Source organism: Perna viridis, chromosome 1 (assembly GCF_037379345.1).
Source record: "Perna viridis isolate PV_CMFRI_1.1 ecotype Kerala chromosome 1, ASM3737934v1, whole genome shotgun sequence".
NCBI lineage: Eukaryota > Metazoa > Mollusca > Bivalvia > Mytilida > Mytilidae > Perna > Perna viridis.
Genome location: NC_142445.1, coordinates 42,050,783 through 42,069,855, shown reverse-complemented (window position 1 = coordinate 42,069,855; position 19,073 = coordinate 42,050,783). Strand labels below are relative to the sequence as shown.

Below are 19,073 nucleotides of genomic sequence, written 5' to 3'. Positions count from 1 at the left end.
TACCTAGAAAGCTGTCATCTTAGTGCTAGAAAAATCACACTACTTACACAAGTTTGTACTTATAAATAAATGTTTGCACCTCTTTCTCTCTTAATTTTAGTTCTGTATCTTATTTCCCAAGAGTGAGTTTATCATCTGTATTTTGCCAGTAACATCTGATTGCTTTAGAGTATTATCTTTATAGGGTTATGTATTAAACTTAATTTATTTTATTTCGTCCAGAAAAATCAACTCTAGTTAATTGGACAGGTTTGTTTTAAATATACTGTTCTATCAAGTGAAAGGTGAATGTTTTTTCTCCCTTTTTCATTCTCCTGAGCTGTATATTCACCATTTGCATATTTAAATTACCATAGTCTTTATACAGCTATAAAACCCTAGTTTTCCTATTTCGAAGCTATGTTAATGTTTTCTTGGTAAGGAACATTATTTTCTACATAGTAAGTCATTTACAATTGAAATAATGGTGGTTTTGTACAGTGAAACCTGTCTCAACTGAACCCTGAATAAAAAAAATGTTTTTAAAAACGGTCCGCATACTTTTATAGTCCCATTGCATCAATTTAAATGCATTTTGAACTGAATGCCTGTTTAAACTGAAAAAAGTTCAGAAAGGCTTTTGTTTAGACAGGTTTCATTGTATTTGATCCTGAAATTGACAACCATCGTTCTGTAGTCTCAGATGAATCTGAAATTGACAATGTTATTTCTAATTTATCATCTTGATATCTTTCATGACAAAGCTGCAGTGATATACTGATTATTCTGATTATAATGTTTAAATGATTTATTGACAAAATTTCCTGTCTCAAGAACTGATAATTACCTTTTATGTTTCTCTATCTTTCAACTTTTTTTCTTATTTCATTTTCTTCTTTTTGATACATAAGTCTGCTATTCTGAACATTCAGTGACTTAAAACACCAATCAAAATAATTATTTTCAACCATATGGTTTCATGTTGGTATGGTATTTTTAATCCATGCTGTTATTTATTTCCTTTTGAACAGCTATGGATGTAAATTTAATAAAGATTTGATTGTATTTTTCTTTCTCTGTTATAGTTCACACACTGAGTAGAATTATACAAGGAACAACTACAAGCGAGGACAGTGGCTTTGATTTTGATCAGTCGTGGATTTGCACCATGTAAGTTGGAGTTAAAGTTTTACTAGTGCACTATTGGGCAACAAATTACAAGCAGACATGATTGAACTGATTTGTTGATCTTGGGGTAGCATTCTATGTCAAGTGTGGAAGCTAATGGGTTTGATCACTGGCCAAGTCACATAAAAGACTTTAAAATCAGAGTAAAGGTACTGCTCCCTGCCAAGCAGACAGTATTAGGTGATAGAGTGGCATCTGGTTGGCTCGAAGTCAGAGTATTGTGTCTGAGTGAGATGACATGCAAATCTGGTTCCCTGGTCATTATCATAAGTGACCCTAGGATCGCAGAAATATAGACACAGGTCACCACTGATGGATATGCACAATATATGAGTAAATTGCCACTTATAAAATAAAATGAAAACATAGATCAAGATTATGTTAATTAATTTAATTATGGTGCATTTGTATCGGAAGATGATATTAGTATTTAGATCAAAATATTTAAACGTATTTCTTTTAACTTTGAATATTAAAATGTATAAAGTAAATAAAATAAAATCATTTTCACTCAGCCAATCAAAAGATAGATGTCATTGGTGACTCAGGGTTATATTTGAGAGAAGCTTGTGGAACAGAATTATTACCTGGGCTTCCAGGTTCGATGACATGTCTACTTTCAGGTTGTTGCTTCTCTGAGGTAGCATGTTGTGCAGGGTCTCTATGACTGTTCAAATGTATTCCTCCTGAAATGCATGAAATATCTACCATATGACGTTAAACCACAATCAATCACATAAATTTTTATGCCCAGTGCCATTCAATCTGTAGTATCTATCTATCAGTACTCATATAATGTCTTTGCAGGATATTTACCATAGAAGCTACAGTGCCAATTTTTACTTAAAAATGTGTGAGATGCCAATCTCACACTTTGAACATTTTAATCTTTTAAAAACTTGAATGATTTTTTCCCTTTTTTCTCTTTTATCACTATATTTGTATAAATCAACATATTTGCGAACTTGCAGGTGAAAACTACCAAAATTCATATGCATATGCTTAAAATTCAATTTGATGTGTCCTGAAAAATTGGTTGCTTGAACAGGAGTAATGCTTTATTTAATTCCATTGACAAAGGGTGTTCACATGGGTTGTTCAGCTTTCTTGTAAACATCTCAGCCACTTATTATCCAAACTATTTTATTACCGGTATGTGCTTTCAGGTGTGAACTATCAAACCTTACTAAGAGACATGTTGTAATAGCTAGACTGTCACATCCTGCTAACTTAGGTAGCACCAGTCAGGAGGTTCAACTGGTTATACTGGTCCTTGCTCCAACCAAAGAGGTTTGTGAAGTATTATTGTTCTACATGTGGCACTTTGTTTCATAGAAATGTCTATTGTATGATTCTTATCCCCCAATAATACTTGGGGGAATGGACAAATGATACCGACAATTTGTCTGTCTGCTCTATGTCAAGGGTCAGGTTTAGGTTTGCCTTGAAGCAGTCATTTATCAATGATGATGGTGTGGCATCGATCATCACAAAACTTTGAACACATGTATTACATCAAATTATTGCTATAAACTATTATCTATATGCAGGTTGTTTTATTGGTCTGACTAAGGTGAAGGACAATTTTTATTCCATTGATTTGTTCTAGGTTCTTAAATACTAACATTCTATTTTATTTTATTTTTATAAGATGATGAAATATATTTAGATATTTAAAATGATCTGATCATGACTGTAGTCAGCATGGTAATTTATAATTCTGGTTTGTTATAAGATCACTTTTGAAATATACATGTAGCCATCCTGTCTTAAAATCTTGATAATATGTTATTTCAGATGTTTCAATATTCCAATAGCTTATGTAACTATCAAAAATTGATGTAATTTCTTCCCAGGAGTGATGTCAAAACTGACATTCTTCCACAATTTTCTGTATATTAGCTTGATCCCTGCTATGGGTTGTATGCTAATTAAACTAGGCTAACTGGAAAGCTATTTCGCACACTTTAGAACCTTAAAGTGCATGAAGAACATGTACAAATAATTGAATGTGATTTGTAATAAGCCTTCTGATTTTTGGGGTCTCCATGGGTGACATTGGTTTATTTGTATAAACAAACAAGTCACTGTGACCACACTGACATGAGTTGTACTACAGTCCATAATTTAAATAATTCCAAACTAATTAAATTTTGATTGAGACACAAATCTTAGTTTGAACTGGAGTTGATTAGAAATTAAATTATAAGGATTGGTTTTTAATTTTCGATCAAGTTATGCTATATAATAAATTTTTGGGCAGTTTACACTTCATGAACTATGAATAAAATTCATATTTACTTGAAGGTCTTAGACTAGTTTGTGAAAAACTCTTTTTCTAACTTGTTACAGTATGGTGATGAACAATTTAATCAAAAGATATTTGTCAGGAAAAAAGACCAGAATCATATGGAACTTTCTCTAAAATGTAGAAAAATCAATATGGAATTGGCTTGATGTTGACAAGTTGAGATATTCTTTAGATGTAATGTACTTTTTATTTCTCATTTAGAAACAGTTACCAGCAACTTAAACATACCAATAATTAAAAAGTTTTTGTCGTTCCCTCTGCGGGACTCGGAACTCGTACCGCTGTGACATCTATGGCAACACCGCCTTAATAGTTTCTTTCTGCATATATACATATATATATTTTTCATATAGATATACTGTCAAATTTGCGATGCAAATTTTTTGTCGTTCCCTCTGCGGGACTCGAACTCGTACTGCTGTGACATCTATGGCAACACCACCTGCACAAAGTCCAGCGCCCTAGACCACTCGGCCAGCTAGGCTATATTAAAATATAGCTTTCGCTGGCTGGGTCATTCCTCCTCGTAGGATTAATCTAGGGCTGTAACTTAGTACACGATGTATGGTGGTACGGAACAGTTCATTTAGATGTTAATATGTAGGATAGAGGATCAAATTAATGATGCATGTCACAACAAATCAATATTATACAACGTCTCAGAATGTGACGACTCTATTTGCTACACTGCTCCATCAGATCAAATTGATACAGGGAAGATATATAAACGTATAGAAAGGTCTGAAAAATTTCCAATGATGTTAGAACTGTCAAATTTGCGATGCAAATTTTTTGTCGTTCCCTCCGCGGGACTCGAACTCGTACTGCTGAGTATATATATAGAAAGGTCTGAAAAATTCCCAACGATGTTAGAACTTCGCAAATTTTTGTCGTTCCCTCCGCAGGACTCAAACTTGTACTGCTGTGACATCTATGGCAACACCGCCTGCACTAAGTCCAGCGCCCTAGACCACTCGGCCAGCTAGACTATATAAAAATATAGCTTCGCTGGCCAGGTGATTCCTCCTTGTAGGATTAATCTAGGGCTGTAACTTAATACACGATGTATGGTAGTACAGGACAGTTCATTTAGGTGTTATTATGTAGGATAGAGGGTCAAATTAATGATGCATGTCACAACAAATCAATATTATACAATGTCTCAGAATGTGACGACTCTATTCGCTACACTGCTCCATCAGATCAAATTGATACAGGGAAGATAACATAAACTTATAGAAGGGTCTGAAAAATTAAGGCACTGTTGCCATAGATGTCACAGCGGTACAAGTTTGAGTCCCGTGGAGGGAACGACAAAAATTTGCTTTGCAAATTTGACAGTTCTAACATCGTTGGGAATTTTTCAGACCCTTCTATAAGTTTACGTTATCTTCCCTGTATCAATTTGATCCGATGGAGCAGTGTAGCGAATAGAATAAAATATAGCTTTTGCTATGTATCTAGCTAGATTGTATATGAAATTGGCACTTTGTAAGAGTTATGGTTATTGATTTGGTTTTATTTGGTTGATTTTAGTAGGATATGAATGTAAGGTTTCTTCAAATGTACAGATCTGTATACAGAAACGACTTTCTATATAAAAACCAAAAATTCATCATTTGTTTTTTTTACACCACGAATAACCTCTACCATAGGCAGTGTCTGAATTTTCTATGGACTGATACTAAGTATTACAGATTTAAAGTCAGTAAAAAGTAGGTCAGATCACTAAATATTTATCCTTATTATTTTCACAGCTTGTATGGATTTTTGATAATTAAGAAATGAAAATTCATCAATATTATATGTCATGATTAGATCATTCATATTTACAAATTTTAAATTATAAAATAGTACGAAAGTTAACTTTTGTTGTATATTTCAGAAAAGTACCAAATCAGCATTAGAAACAGCTAGGACGTTTTCAACGTTATTTGTCGATATGGACTATAGACATAAGCTGCTTGAAGCTGCTAATGAGGCAGAGTTTAATAATCTTCTACACATGAGAACAAAAGCATTAATCTCTCAGCAGGGACTTCCAGAAAACAGAAAATCTCATCTGGTCTTATCAGACTTTGAAAAGGAAGAAGCAGAAGTAGGTTTTATTATAGAAACAGCTTTTGTTAGGACGATCTTTAATGAAACGCAAATCACAGAATAAAAGATCAGTCTTTTTCGTTATTATGTTAACTAATGCACAGAAAAAACTGCTTTTATTACATCTCATTCTCTATCTTATGATTATTGAAAATCATTCCCTGACTACAGTTAAATTATTCCATGATCATAAAGGCATGATGCCAGATATGATTATAAATCCTAATGAAAATGTCAGATTTATTTTAATAAAATATATGACATGTATCAATTGAAACCAGATAATTGTTTATGGCAAGAAAAAAAACTATAAATGAAAGTGCAAGAGTTAGATTTAACAGAGTAATTTAGCTCAGGACCTTTATATAGTCAGGGAATAATGCAACTGTAGTCCTTTGATGAAGTGGATGTAGTCAGGGAATGATGTGACAGCTATCAGTGAATGATGTGACTGTAGTCAGGGAATGATGTGACAGTTATCAGTGAATGATGTGACTGTAGTCAGTGAATTATGTGACTGTAGTCAGGGAATGATGTGGCTAGTCAGGAAATAATGTGACAATAGTTATGGAATGTTGTGACGGAAATCACAGAAGGATGTGACTAGTCAGGGATTATTATGACAGTAGTCATGGAATGTTGTGACAGTAGTGAGGGAATGATCTGACAGTTGGCATTGAATGATGTGACAGTAGTTATGCAATGTTGTGACAGTAGTCATGGAATGATGTGACTGGTCAGGGAATGATGTTGCTAGTCAGGGATTATTATGACAGTAATCATGGAATGTTGTGATTGTAGTCAGGGAATATTGAGACTGTAGTCATGGAATGATGTGACTGTAGTCTTGGAATGGTGACTAGTCATGGAATGGTGTGTCTGTAGTCATGGAATGATATAACTGGAGTCAGGGAATGACGTGACTGTAGTCATGGAATGGTGTGACTGTTGTCATGGAGTGATGTGACTGTAGTCTTTGAATGGTGACTGTAGTCATGGAATGGTGTGTCTGTTGTCATGGAATGATATAACTGTAGTCAGGGAATGAGTTGACCGAGGTATCATAGATGATAGAGTTTACACATCAGTAACATTTTGTTGTAGTTCCATAACACACTACCCTTTATTGTAGGAGGCCAGATGTCCTCTTGGGCGAGGGATGATAAATGATCTCAAGAGAAGATTCCCTCATTATTGGTCTGACTACAAGGATGGTAAGTATAGTGTGGTAGATAATGACATTTTTTTTTATATATATAAGTTGAGATGGGCTATAGGAAATATCTTGTCTGTAAGTCTGTCCCTATGTACCTTGTAAGGTAAACTCTATTCTGAACTTTTCAAGGACTTTTGATGAAGAGTAAGGTACCATTCGTAGAGTTGCGTGGAGGACATTGCTAAGAAATGTAATCCAAGTCAAGATTTTGCATATTGTCCGTAGGTATCACTCGGTAAAGTCACTCAAAGTTCTATTGTTGTATAATTGAGCTTTTTTATGTACAAAGCTATTAAAATAGAAGATATTTAATTTACACAAACTATTTTTATTTGATATTATTTCATGTATTTGTGTCGATAACTTAAGAATATAAATTTAGCAAATCAGAGTAGTTTGAAATACCTTTAAATCTAAAGTATATATTTTTTTTTTGCAGGCATCATTGGAAAGAGAACAATCCATAAAGTGATATCTACGACATTCTTTTTGTACTTTGCATGTGTGTTGCCTAACATTGCCTTTGGAATGTTGAATGACAGCAATACATATGGTGCTATAGGTAAGAACAAAAAATTGTAAATTGGCCAGTGAGGATTTCATTTAATTTACAGTTAAAAAGATTATATGCTGTTCAAAGAATGAGAATCACTATTGAATTATTGAGTAAAACTATCTGAAAGTGATGATTCATACATTGATTAAGGAGGTAGACCTAGGGTGAGGGACATAACTCATGAAATCAGTGATATGTTTGCATCATACACAATTTCACCTAAGCCTCTCAAGCTTTCATTTGAAGCAGAATAAAATGAATCCAAATTAATTAGATGCTTACATAAGATTGATGTAAAATGCTGAATATGGACGTTCCAGTGATTTTTAAGAGTTGTTTCCCTTACCCTAGGTCTACTTCCTTAAATTTAGAAAAAATAAAATAAAAAAATAAAAACAGTTGGTCTGTGCTTTCAGATAGCTTTTTCAGATGTTGTCGACCAGTATTTTTTTTACTCAAAATTTTGTTTCAATAGAACATTTTTAATCTGGTCTGATTTGACGTGGTGCCAGCAGTTGATTATTTAGGAGACTATAACCATAATGTTCCCTTCCAACAACTTGTTACTCGAAGTCAGGCTAATGATGATTCCTCAATTCAAGTGAAAAATCTATTATTATTAAAGGTCCTCATTCTCAATTACATATTTACCTAAAAGTTTTGGGTTGTATGATTGTAAGCATCCCCTATTATGTTTACAGCAAATTGAAAATTACATGCACTGATTTCAATACAGCTCTATGTAGACTACTGAGTAAATAGGTCTCTACATATAAATACATTAGACCATGGTGTTCAATTTTTTAAACACAGAACAGTGGTATATTGTAGGGCAGATATATACCTAGAGACCTATTTAAATTACTCAGTAGCCTACATGGGTTTGTATTGAAATAGGTACCAGTCTTTATCAACTTGCTGTAAAATCAATAAAAAATGCAAACCATTACTGATTATGTTGAGGAACCCATTTGTATTAATATTGTGAATTAATGTTTATAGGTGTTCAGAAGATTCTGTTTTCCCAGTGTTTAGGTGGTTTGTTGTTTGCCATTTTTGGTGGACAACCACTGATTGTTCTCCTGACAACAGCACCACTAGCCTTGTACACCAAGAGTAAGTAGTCACATGTCTGTTGTTACAGTGAGTAATGTACTTAACTTCAGGTTCTTTCTTTGATAAAATGACCATTACCTGATGAAATGTCGTAGATAGTGATTGGGAAATTAACAAGGAGATTTAAACTGTCTATCATCTCATTATATTCTGAGTTTAATAAAAAGTTTAAATTTCTTTTTCTTTAATCTTGGAAGACCAACTTGAAACCCTATAGTTAACTATGTTACTCATTTTAAATTACTTTTAATTTCTGATAAACAGATTTGATAAGTTCTAGATTTTTAATATCAGGGAATACTTACAAAGAAATATGTCCTTTTTGAAGTATTTGTATTTTAATTCTGTTTCTCCTGTGTGCTTTGAATTGTTACTATATAATTGATTAGACTGTTTAATCACAATAGTTCATGAAAAAAAAAATCAGTTTAAAAAAAAAAGAAATCCTTATTCTTAGAAATCACTTAAGGCAAGTCTTTGTGGTTTGAATGATAGGATTTGTGAAAGTTCTTCAACCTAATTGTACTTGTACAGGCACATACTTGTTAACATTTGAAACAGTTGATGTGGGAGATTCACTTCCATTGACACAATCTCATGTAGGAGATTCTCTACCATTGACACTGTCTCATGTGGGAGATTCACTTCCATTGACACTGTCTCATGGGAAGATTCTCTCCCATTGATACTGTCTCATAATGAAGATTTTCATGTAAATGCAAATTTTTATGTAAAAGTTAAATTATTCAGTATTTTTTCAATATTTTTCACAGAAAATGTAGTAATTTTAACCAAAAACCTTCCTCCTATCTTACATTTTTAAGTGGGAAATTCTAAATTTTTCATTGATTTTGTGGGGGTCTCTCCCCTAATGTGGTAGGTTTAACTGGTATGAAGACAAAGTTTTAATTGATAAATAATATAATTCTATCTAATGATGCATTCTTTTTTTCAGTTATATATTCCATATCAGTAGACTTTGAACTGGATTTCTATGCCATGTTTTCATGTGTTGGATTATGGAATGCTTTCTTTCTCATTTTATATTCTGTGTGTAATCTCAGTAAATTCATGAAATATTCATCAAGGTAAGTAATTGGATTTGTCGATTTGAGATGATAAAAAAAATGAAATCAGGTGATAGAAAGTTTTATATTGTATAGTGAAACCAATCTAAATGAAACCCTAAAAACCTGTCTAAACAGAACCCTGAAAACATGAAAATCTGTCTAAACAGAACCCTGTAAATATGAAAAATTGTCTAAACAGAACCCTGAAAACTTAAAACCTGTCTAAACCAGACACTTTTTAAAGTCCCTTTAAATCTGTTGAAATGTATTTTGAACCTGGGTGAAGTAAACACCTGTCTAAACCAAACCAATTTTATAGTCTGCAATGAGTTTGGTTTAGACAGGTTTCACTATTAAAAAAGACAGATGTACTTTTTTCAGATTATTAATTGTACATAATCAGGCTTTTATTAGCTATACATTCACAAAACTTCTTTTTATAAAAAGCAGAGATTTAAAAATTTTTAAGAAAGTTTTTTGTTATATTCACTGAGAAAACCAAGAAATGAAACTCATATGTGGAATAAAAGTCACATATTGTTAATCAAATCTATACCTTTTTAGAAAATTTTATAATGGCTTTTTTCACTGGACATATTGAAGCTGTTTTAGTTTTATGCTTTAAACTGAAACAACTTAAAACTGATCTGTATAAATATTATAGTAGCTTGTCATAAAAAAATAATACTTTCCATTTATCTTAATGTACTGTCTAAGGAGTTTTTTATGTTACTAGCATGATGTGATTCTTCTTATTTTACAGATCCACAGAGGAGATATTTTCTCTTTTTATCGTCTTTGCATTCTCAGCTGATGCAATAAAAGACACTGTCAAAGGTGAATACCTCTTTGTGATTAAAATAGACAAAGATCTCTAATCTGAGTTTAAGAAAAAATAATCAAAACTTTCAGAAACTGCTTAACTTCAAAATTTTAATCATAGTGTTTCCTTTACTTTAAAAATATAACAACTATTAAAAATCCATACATTTTTAATCGCACATACCATCAAGATTTGCTGCTGGCCTGTCAAGCATCACCGACTTATATGAGACACAACACATTTTAAAACTGTTCTGGCATTTTCCGTTGATATTTTATTTTTTTTTAACTTTGGTGTTTCAAAATTTTACAAAATCTCAAGTCTAACTAGTTGACTTGTATATTAATTAACTCCTCAGATAAGATTTTATTTTATAACATTTATTTTCACTCTACAGATTTCAACAAGAATTATTATAGCAGTGCCTGTGATACACTTTCTCAAGGAAGTTCTATTAATCAAACTAACACCAGTGCTATGACAACTGTTGCCATGACTACAGTAGGACCTAATGTGACGGAACCTATGACAGATGTACAGTCAGTCGGTGAATGTCTCAAGGAGAATAGCATTCTCTTCCTCCTGCTTATGCTTGGTACTGTGTGGCTAGGAATCACTCTTTATAACTTCACAAAAACGTAAGTTGAAATTTGATACAACAAATGCTTAAAAGATTGCCATGCTAGATTTATTATAGCCAGTCATGGATTCAATGTCTGTAGTAACAATGAATATTTTGTTGTTATTTTGAAAACAACATTTTTGTAGTTCATCATATGTCATAAAGTATGACTAAGGTTGCTTCATTAAAGAATATTTAGCTTTGCTGATAATTCTTACGTGAAGATTTCTGATTTGACAACATTATACATACCTCATCGTGTGCTTTTACTTCATTTTATTTCTTAGTTTCTGAATTATTCTCAGGTCAGAAATATTTTTCTTTGTTTTACATTTTAGAACTGTTTGATACTGTAGATTCAAAAAGTAATATGCAGAAAAATGGAGACAGATTTTTATTTCAAGTTTTGATCTACTGTAGGTTTTGTTTAGTTAGATTGCAAAAGAATTTCTGTAATTTCTCTCTTACCATCTATTCACATCATTGCTACTTCAAAATTATTGCTATGGTTTTTGAATGTACAGTATTTTAAAGGGTGGGTATTTGAGTGCAGGGGACTGACACGTTAGTGTGTTTTGTAGATGGACAGTTCCACCATAAGGATCAATGCCATTATGGTATGATCACTAACAAGCCATACTAACATGTATATTATTATCTTATGGAATCCCAGAGTAGTTACAAAAGACCAGTGTCTACCTTATTTTCAAATATTCAAATATTGACATCAAAATGTTGATCTTTCATCTAATAATTTGTGCTACGTTGTTCCAGTTAGAATTCCATTTAGGAAGCAATCTTTGTAAGAAGCATTTAAGGAGACCTAGGGTAAGGGACAAAACTCCTAAAAATCATTGGAACATTTGTATTCAGCATTTTACATCAATATTATGCAAGCGTCTAATTAACTTGGATTGATTTTATTCAGCTTCAAACGAAAGCTTGAGAGGCTTTGGTGATATTGAATATGATACAAACATAAAACTGATTTCAAGAGTTATATCCCTTACCATAGGTCTACCTCCTTAATTTAGTGATTATAGTCATCTTTTTTGTTTTTGTTTTATTTTTTGTCTGTTTGGTGTTTTTTTTTTCCATCAGTACTGGATTCATTTGGGTTTAAGATGAAAGATTAGCATTTTGGCTGTGCACACATATACTCCATGCATACTAGTAAGTTGAGTACTGTGTCCTTGGTAGTATATCTAAGGTGCATGGTTCAGACTTTAAAGTTTCCATTCACAGCAATTACAGCAAGTAATAAAGTTATCTTCAGAGGTGTTCTCCTGTAGATTAAATAATACTGTGAGTTAAATAGTCAATGTATCAAGTTGGTCTCCCCAGGATTTAGTTTGTTTTTGTTTGTTGGGGTTTAACGTCCGAGCAGCAATATCCCAGGATTGAGTGACTATTAATAGATAAAATGTCTGAGGTAGTTGACTGGACAGTTAATAAGGAGAGATTAAAACTTTCTCTTATTTCATGGGCATTTTAATTTAAGTTTCATAGTTAAGTTTAAATCACTTTGTGTGTTGTCCTGTTAGCTACCGAATTCAGTTCATCAGGACCGAGTTGCTCAAAACACTGGCTTAATTTAATTTCCCTTGACAATAATCCATGTACCCAAGATGTTTCATCAGGTTTTGGTCATTCAATCAGGAGAAGACCAATTTGATTCCCTGAAGTTGACTATTTAATTTGCTGTAATCCTTGTATAGTGATAGTCTTTGTTGTTTTACCAGTATATCATGCTGCATTTAACATAAATTTTATATCCATACTTAATCAGGAATAAAGAATAATATTGCCACGACAAATTAAAAAAAACAATGTGAAATTAATTACACAATCAGATACCCTACTTTAGTTATTTTATGCATTTTGTAAGTCCCTGTAAGTTTAGCTCTGAAGCGTCAATATGATACGAAAAACAGGGAGCTTTCAGAGAAATGATGTTGAAGTTTATTAAGGAAAAAAAAAAACAAAACAACACTTGAAATTTACTAAACAAAAAAAAGTGCACTTCAAAAAATATTGTACAGATTTCCAATATGCTTCGTAAGATCAATAATGTATATATTTTTATTTTACAGACCTTTCTTGAATGCAGGGAAAAGAGAAATGTTGGCAGACTATGCATTACCAGTGGCTGTGTTAGTCATGTCATTCTTTGGATCATTTGTATTTAAAGACATTAAGCGTACGTATCTACTAGGAAAGAGTGGTCATAGAAACTGTATATAAAAAATTCATATGCCATTGAATGAGAAATAATTATAGAGGTACTATGTTTCTTTTTATATGACTGCAAATTTTTTGCGGTTGTATATTGGTATGGGCTGTCATTGTCATAAATGTCAGTAAAATGTGCTAGGGTAGGCTGAAAAAAAAAAGGCATGGAAGGACTACCAAAATAAACAGACTTTTTTTTCTCTGGCTTTATCTGAAATAAGTTCTTAGCATTTCTCAATTAAATTTGAAACCTTTTCAGTTATGTATTTTCCTTACCAATATATGCTGTTTCTCATTCAGTTAAACCATTTACCTACCGATCTGATGTTAAGTTCTTTGAGATAGCTCCTGTACACACCTTACCTTGGGGAGCAATTATTGGTGCTGCTGGACTGGGTTTCTGTTTATCTCTACTGTTCTTCATGGACCAGAACATATCAAGTGCCTTGGTCAATGCTCCAGGTAACAAGTAAGTATTATTTATCATATAGTGGGTAATTTTTATAGGTGCCAAATTTCGTGATTAGCTCTATGAATAGTTGTATTAAATTTTTGCTGTCTTTACTTTTTGCGTCCGTAGATATGGTGAAATATATGAACTTAAATATTGGAGCTTTAATTTTCATGATTCTCCGATCATCACGAATATAGCAATAATTTTTCATTATATACTATGGTACCTTTATTATACCAACCTTACCATATATTAAAAATTGAATTAAGAAAAAGTTTGAGCTTTCAATCAGCAATACAAAAAGGAAAAAAAACAAATCTAAGCTTTTCTGAAGATTATGATTTTACTCAATTTTCAATAGGAACATAATGAAATGTAAAAGTTGTCAAAGTCATTGTTTATATTTACATACCTATTCACAAACACACTATAATATTTCATATTTTAAATTAACAGACTCAAGAAAGGAGCTGCTTATCACTGGGACTTGTTTACAGTTGCTGTAATTAACGGATTCCTGTCAATATTTACATTCCCATGGGTACATGCTGCTCTCCCCCATTCACCTCTACATGTCAAAGCTCTGGCAGATATGGAGGACAGAGTTGACCAAGGACATGTACATCAGATGTGAGTTTTTATGTTTGTACACTGATACACTGGTATTCTAATTCAATCATCTTGATGACCACCCCCAATGAATGGTCATTTAAGACCGGTTTACTGTATGTGTATATTGTTCATTTTTACACATCTTGAATATTATTTTTGTGTCTCATTAATTGTCAGTTTTTTGCATTTAACTCTGTCGAGAATTAAGTGAATAAATTGAAATCAACTAGATGAGATTACAAGGTCATCATTTGTTTCTGGAAATACATGTTATAAAAATAACTCCTAATAATAATTTAGATGGTCAATGTCAATATTGTATTTGTCTCTTTCTGTTAGGTCCAAATTGTTATATTAGAATTACCTATGATGAATTTTACAGTGTAGTACATGTGAGAGAGACCAGACTGACAGGAATATTTTCCCACATTATGATTGGTCTATCCCTTCTACTGTTACCCTACCCAATGAGCTACATTCCTAGACCAGTATTAGATGGTTTATTCCTGTACATTGCCATCACAGCATTGTTTGGTAATCAGATGTTTGACAGAATTATGCTTCTCTTAACAGAACAGGTATGATGCTTGAAAATAATCACTTCTAAAAATCTGAAATATTTTGTTCTCATTTTCATGTAAAATTTACTTAAAATTAACTTTATTTAAGAAGTTTACATGAATTTCGTATGAATTTTGAATTTTGCATTAACAATTTTCACAAATAGTTAATGTGGAATAATTTTGCCTGTGTAGGATATTATCACATAATATAAGGAATCAAATATTGAAATATTTAACGATTGAAAAGGAAATTTAGATTATCTCTCTGTGTAACCAGCTGCTCATTCATCACATACAGCTCAGGTTTAGGTTTAAATTTTTATTATTACTAATTTGAAGACTAATATGTATTCTAATACAACATTAGTTGTCATCTGGAATTTCATTGGATAATGCCATAAACATTCTTCTTAATCTCAAAGAGTGGGTATGTTAGAAATCTTAGAGAGTGGGTATGTGAGAGATCTTAGAGAGTGGGTATGTGAGAGGTCTTAGAGAGTGGGTATGTGAGAGATTTTAAAGAGTGGGTATGTGAGAGATCTTAGAGTGTGGGTATGTGAGAGATCTTAGAGAGTGGGTATGTGAGAGGTCTTAGAGAGTGGGTATGTGAGAAATCTTAGAGATTGGGTATGTGAGAGATTTTAAAGAGTGGGTATGTGAGAGGTCTTAGAGAGTGGGTATGTGAGAGATTTTCCACAATTATACTATTTATTATGGGAGATTTTGTGTGACACACTTTTTCTGATAAAACTAAGATACTTTAACTTAAAAAAAGAAGTGGAAACTGCTACAATAATTTATTTAAAGGATTTTTCATGAAAGGATGAACACTTCAGGGAGTTTATGTACATTTGTTCATCTTCATATGGTCACTTGATGGGTGATTTTTTAAAATTTTCATTGGCACCTTTATACTGTGTGAGAAATCTTTCAATGTGAGAGTTTTTAGCCTCCCATGCAGGACACACTCTGTGGAAGCAGAGTTCAAATGTGTGAGGTTAAACAGGTGTGCTTGAATTTCAGGGTGTCAATTCTTTTAAGGGTTTATTGGTTTGATTATTGCATAAGATTGGAAATATGACTGTATTGTATGTGAAAATTTACCATCATCAATCTAGATTTGATGGTTGCATATTGAGTTAACTGGCAAAATGATTGACACCTCCAAATCTTCAAACACAATACAGTTATCTTCTTTAAACTATGGTATTGATGTTTTTTAAGGTTTTCATTGAATAGTGTCAAAAAATGACGTCATTGCAGCACTGACATATTTGCTGGTGAATGCAGCACAGTAAAATATCAGTATTCTGCATACACTTGAATTTTGCAAGTTGACTCGTAATATATCCTGATTTAAATCTGTAACTTGATATTGTGATATATTTCAGTCTGCCTACCCACCTAACCACTACATCCGTAGAGTTCCACAGAGAAAGATCCATCTGTTTACCCTACTACAGATCTTGCAGTTATTGGTTCTATGTATATTTGGATTCTCACCCATTCCTTACATGAAGATGGTCTTCCCTATACTTATAATGCTGCTCATGCCTATAAGGTATTTTGTTCTACTACAATGCTAGCATGCAATCATTTCACAAACAACAGAAATAGAAGTATATATTGTTTTGTTATGAGTGATTCATTCAACCATGGTAAATATGATAAATTTTGAAGCACAAAATAAGTTAAAACGGAGTGTGCATTTGAATAAGTATATAATTCGTTATATTGTTGATTTTTAGGCACAAACTGACTCCACGATTTATTGAGCCTAAATATCTGAAGGCACTGGATGGGCATTAGAAGATTTGCATGATAGCAGTTGAAGATGTTGAGAACAAAATATCATGGAATTAAAGATAACTCCATTTATACCATCCACGAAAGATCTCCCATAATGAAAGTTTGGCCATGTTTATAAAACTGACTGAAAATACCAAAGGCAGATGATAGAATTGTGTATGATGTTTTACATATCCGTATCTGTGATATGATGACAATACTGTATAAAGGAAGGGTAAAATTCAGTGGCCCTTTCCATAAAGAATCGTAAGAATAAAATTAGTCGTAAGTTATGACGTCACAATACTTTTATTTACTATGACGTCATAACTTACAACTAATTTTACACTTACGATTTTTTGTGAAAAGGACCACTGTCGGTTTGTTTTGCTTACTCCTTTTTTGCAATAATTCTTACATTGTTGAAGTTTTTTTTTTATATGTATTTCAATGATGGTGTTTTTGATTTGCTTACATCTTAAGTTAAGGCACTTACGGCTGCACAGAGCCAAAGAAGGGCAGAAATGTATAAAGTGTAAAATGTTGATTATATTCTGTTGATTTTACCTTTAGTCATGTTAATGTCTCATTATAGATCAGTTCTGCTTTTTAATTGCTTTTTCAGGTGCTACATCTTGTCAAATATGTACTTGATTTTTTTTGTATTGTATTCAAAAATATATTGTGTATTACTTAAATTTCGAATATTACACATCAGCTTCTGAAATGTTTGTGCTTTTTTTTTGTACATTGTAGTTTAATTGTTATTATTTTTCTTTCTGTTTGTGAATTTACCATCAATTTTTCACAAGAATGTAAGTAGGTTGGATGAGTGACATCTGGATAACAAAAATATAAATATAACATAAAATGTTTCTGTTTTTTAAGTTGACATGGTAACTGATAAAACTGATCTTTTTTTTTAATCTTATCTAGTCATACTTCATGACAAGTTCAATATTAAAACACCTCTAGACTCATTGCCAGTTATATATGTACTGTATGTCAGTAACATAGTTAAAATCAGGGAATAGAGTTACCAGATGAAATGCCTGGATTCTTAACTGTACAAACTGACAAAGAATAAGGAGAGTTGAACTTCATCATTTTATGGGTATTTTTATCAAAGTATTTATAGAAAGTTTAAACCCAGACAGTGAAAAAGAAGGGTTAACTTGCTATCGTTTTATCCATATAATAGAAAATTTAAATTTCCTTGTTAATTGTCCAGTTAATTACCTCTGTTTACCAGATGATTTTCATTTAATCAAGGGAAGACAACTCTTTCCTGAAGTTAACAATATTACTTGCTGTCAAGTCCAGTCATGTTAAGTCAGAGATATTGGCTTTAATAAAGCTTTAATCAGAAATAATTACATATGTAAATATTCTAATGTATTGGTTAATTGAAACATTAATTGTTTATATTTTGTTTTTGCTAGTCTTTCAGTTTAGTCGTTAAGTGTAAGAGAATTTTCATTTTTACAGAAGTTCTCCAGATTTAGTTTAGATGTTATATTTTTGTGTAAATTGCAGTTATTGAAGGATAGTTTTACCATTCTGTTGATATTCTTGTGTTGTCCTTAACACATGTTTATCAAAACTTTGTTACACAGAATATTTTAATAAAAAGTTGCATATAACCATTGTGTTCTTATTAAAAATAATATGCTTTGAATGTGGCTGCTTGATACAACTGCAAAGGTTAATACATGAACCGTTTATGAAAGTATGATACAGTCCAGAATGTTGATTGTGATTAAATGTTTGACACTAATTGAGATTTTGACCAGAATCGAAATGCTCCCCCTCTTTGTCACCTTATTCCTTAATGGTTCAGAACACAATGCTAAAATCAAACACAGCCTTCCTTTGATGGTATTGCACCTTATGGTGCAACTTCAAAGACTTCCTCAGTTTTTCTAAAGTTTCTGACCTCTTCTAAAGCAGTTCAAGTTGCAATCCTCGTAGTCAATCCCAGCTTTCTTTTGATGATATGGCAAAGAAATGTATACCCCTGTCAAGAATACATCACAATGAACAATTGTTACGGACATTCCTTTGAATAAATAAAACGACTCGTTATACTACAAGAGAAATGCTAACCAACGCAATCCCAGATAACCCCATTATTCAAGTTATTGTTCAGACATAAGAACAATGTCGGCCCTGGATCCCTATACCATTCAAGTAACTATCCAAAATGGCAATTCCAGCCTTTTTTCTTGGTATGGCACCGATTTAAAAAAGAATCATTTGCTTTTACCGAAGTAATTTAGAACATTTTGCAAGGTGCAGCTTAATATGACATCACAAGTTGAACCCTGAAAGGTTCGGGCAAGTATGAACACACCATTCAAACTCGATACAGCTTTGAATTTTGATTATGATTAGATATTTGACAAGAATAGAAGTGGTCACTTTTTTGTGCCTTATTTCTATA

The 19,073-nt window shown here is 32.3% G+C and overlaps 1 protein-coding gene across 12 annotated transcripts in view; it reads left to right on the top strand.

Moving 5' to 3' along the window:
• LOC148628824 (solute carrier family 4 member 11-like) overlaps positions 1 to 18,273 on the top strand; it is a 60,704-nt gene extending 42,431 nt beyond the window's left edge. For all 12 annotated transcript variants that reach the window (XM_088595231.1, XM_088595237.1, XM_088595225.1 and 9 more), the window contains 15 exons: positions 1,065 to 1,149; positions 2,334 to 2,457; positions 5,364 to 5,576; positions 6,711 to 6,792; positions 7,234 to 7,356; positions 8,353 to 8,466; positions 9,422 to 9,554; positions 10,300 to 10,373; positions 10,757 to 10,997; positions 13,075 to 13,181; positions 13,514 to 13,682; positions 14,124 to 14,297; positions 14,662 to 14,857; positions 16,234 to 16,403; positions 16,591 to 18,273. In XM_088595231.1, the coding sequence (XP_088451357.1) occupies positions 1,065 to 1,149; positions 2,334 to 2,457; positions 5,364 to 5,576; positions 6,711 to 6,792; positions 7,234 to 7,356; positions 8,353 to 8,466; positions 9,422 to 9,554; positions 10,300 to 10,373; positions 10,757 to 10,997; positions 13,075 to 13,181; positions 13,514 to 13,682; positions 14,124 to 14,297; positions 14,662 to 14,857; positions 16,234 to 16,403; positions 16,591 to 16,651 (2,066 nt within the window). In that variant the 3' untranslated portion in view covers positions 16,652 to 18,273. The remainder of the gene's footprint in view (positions 1 to 1,064; positions 1,150 to 2,333; positions 2,458 to 5,363; positions 5,577 to 6,710; positions 6,793 to 7,233; positions 7,357 to 8,352; positions 8,467 to 9,421; positions 9,555 to 10,299; positions 10,374 to 10,756; positions 10,998 to 13,074; positions 13,182 to 13,513; positions 13,683 to 14,123; positions 14,298 to 14,661; positions 14,858 to 16,233; positions 16,404 to 16,590) is intronic.
• Positions 18,274 to 19,073: the final 800 nt, after the last annotated feature.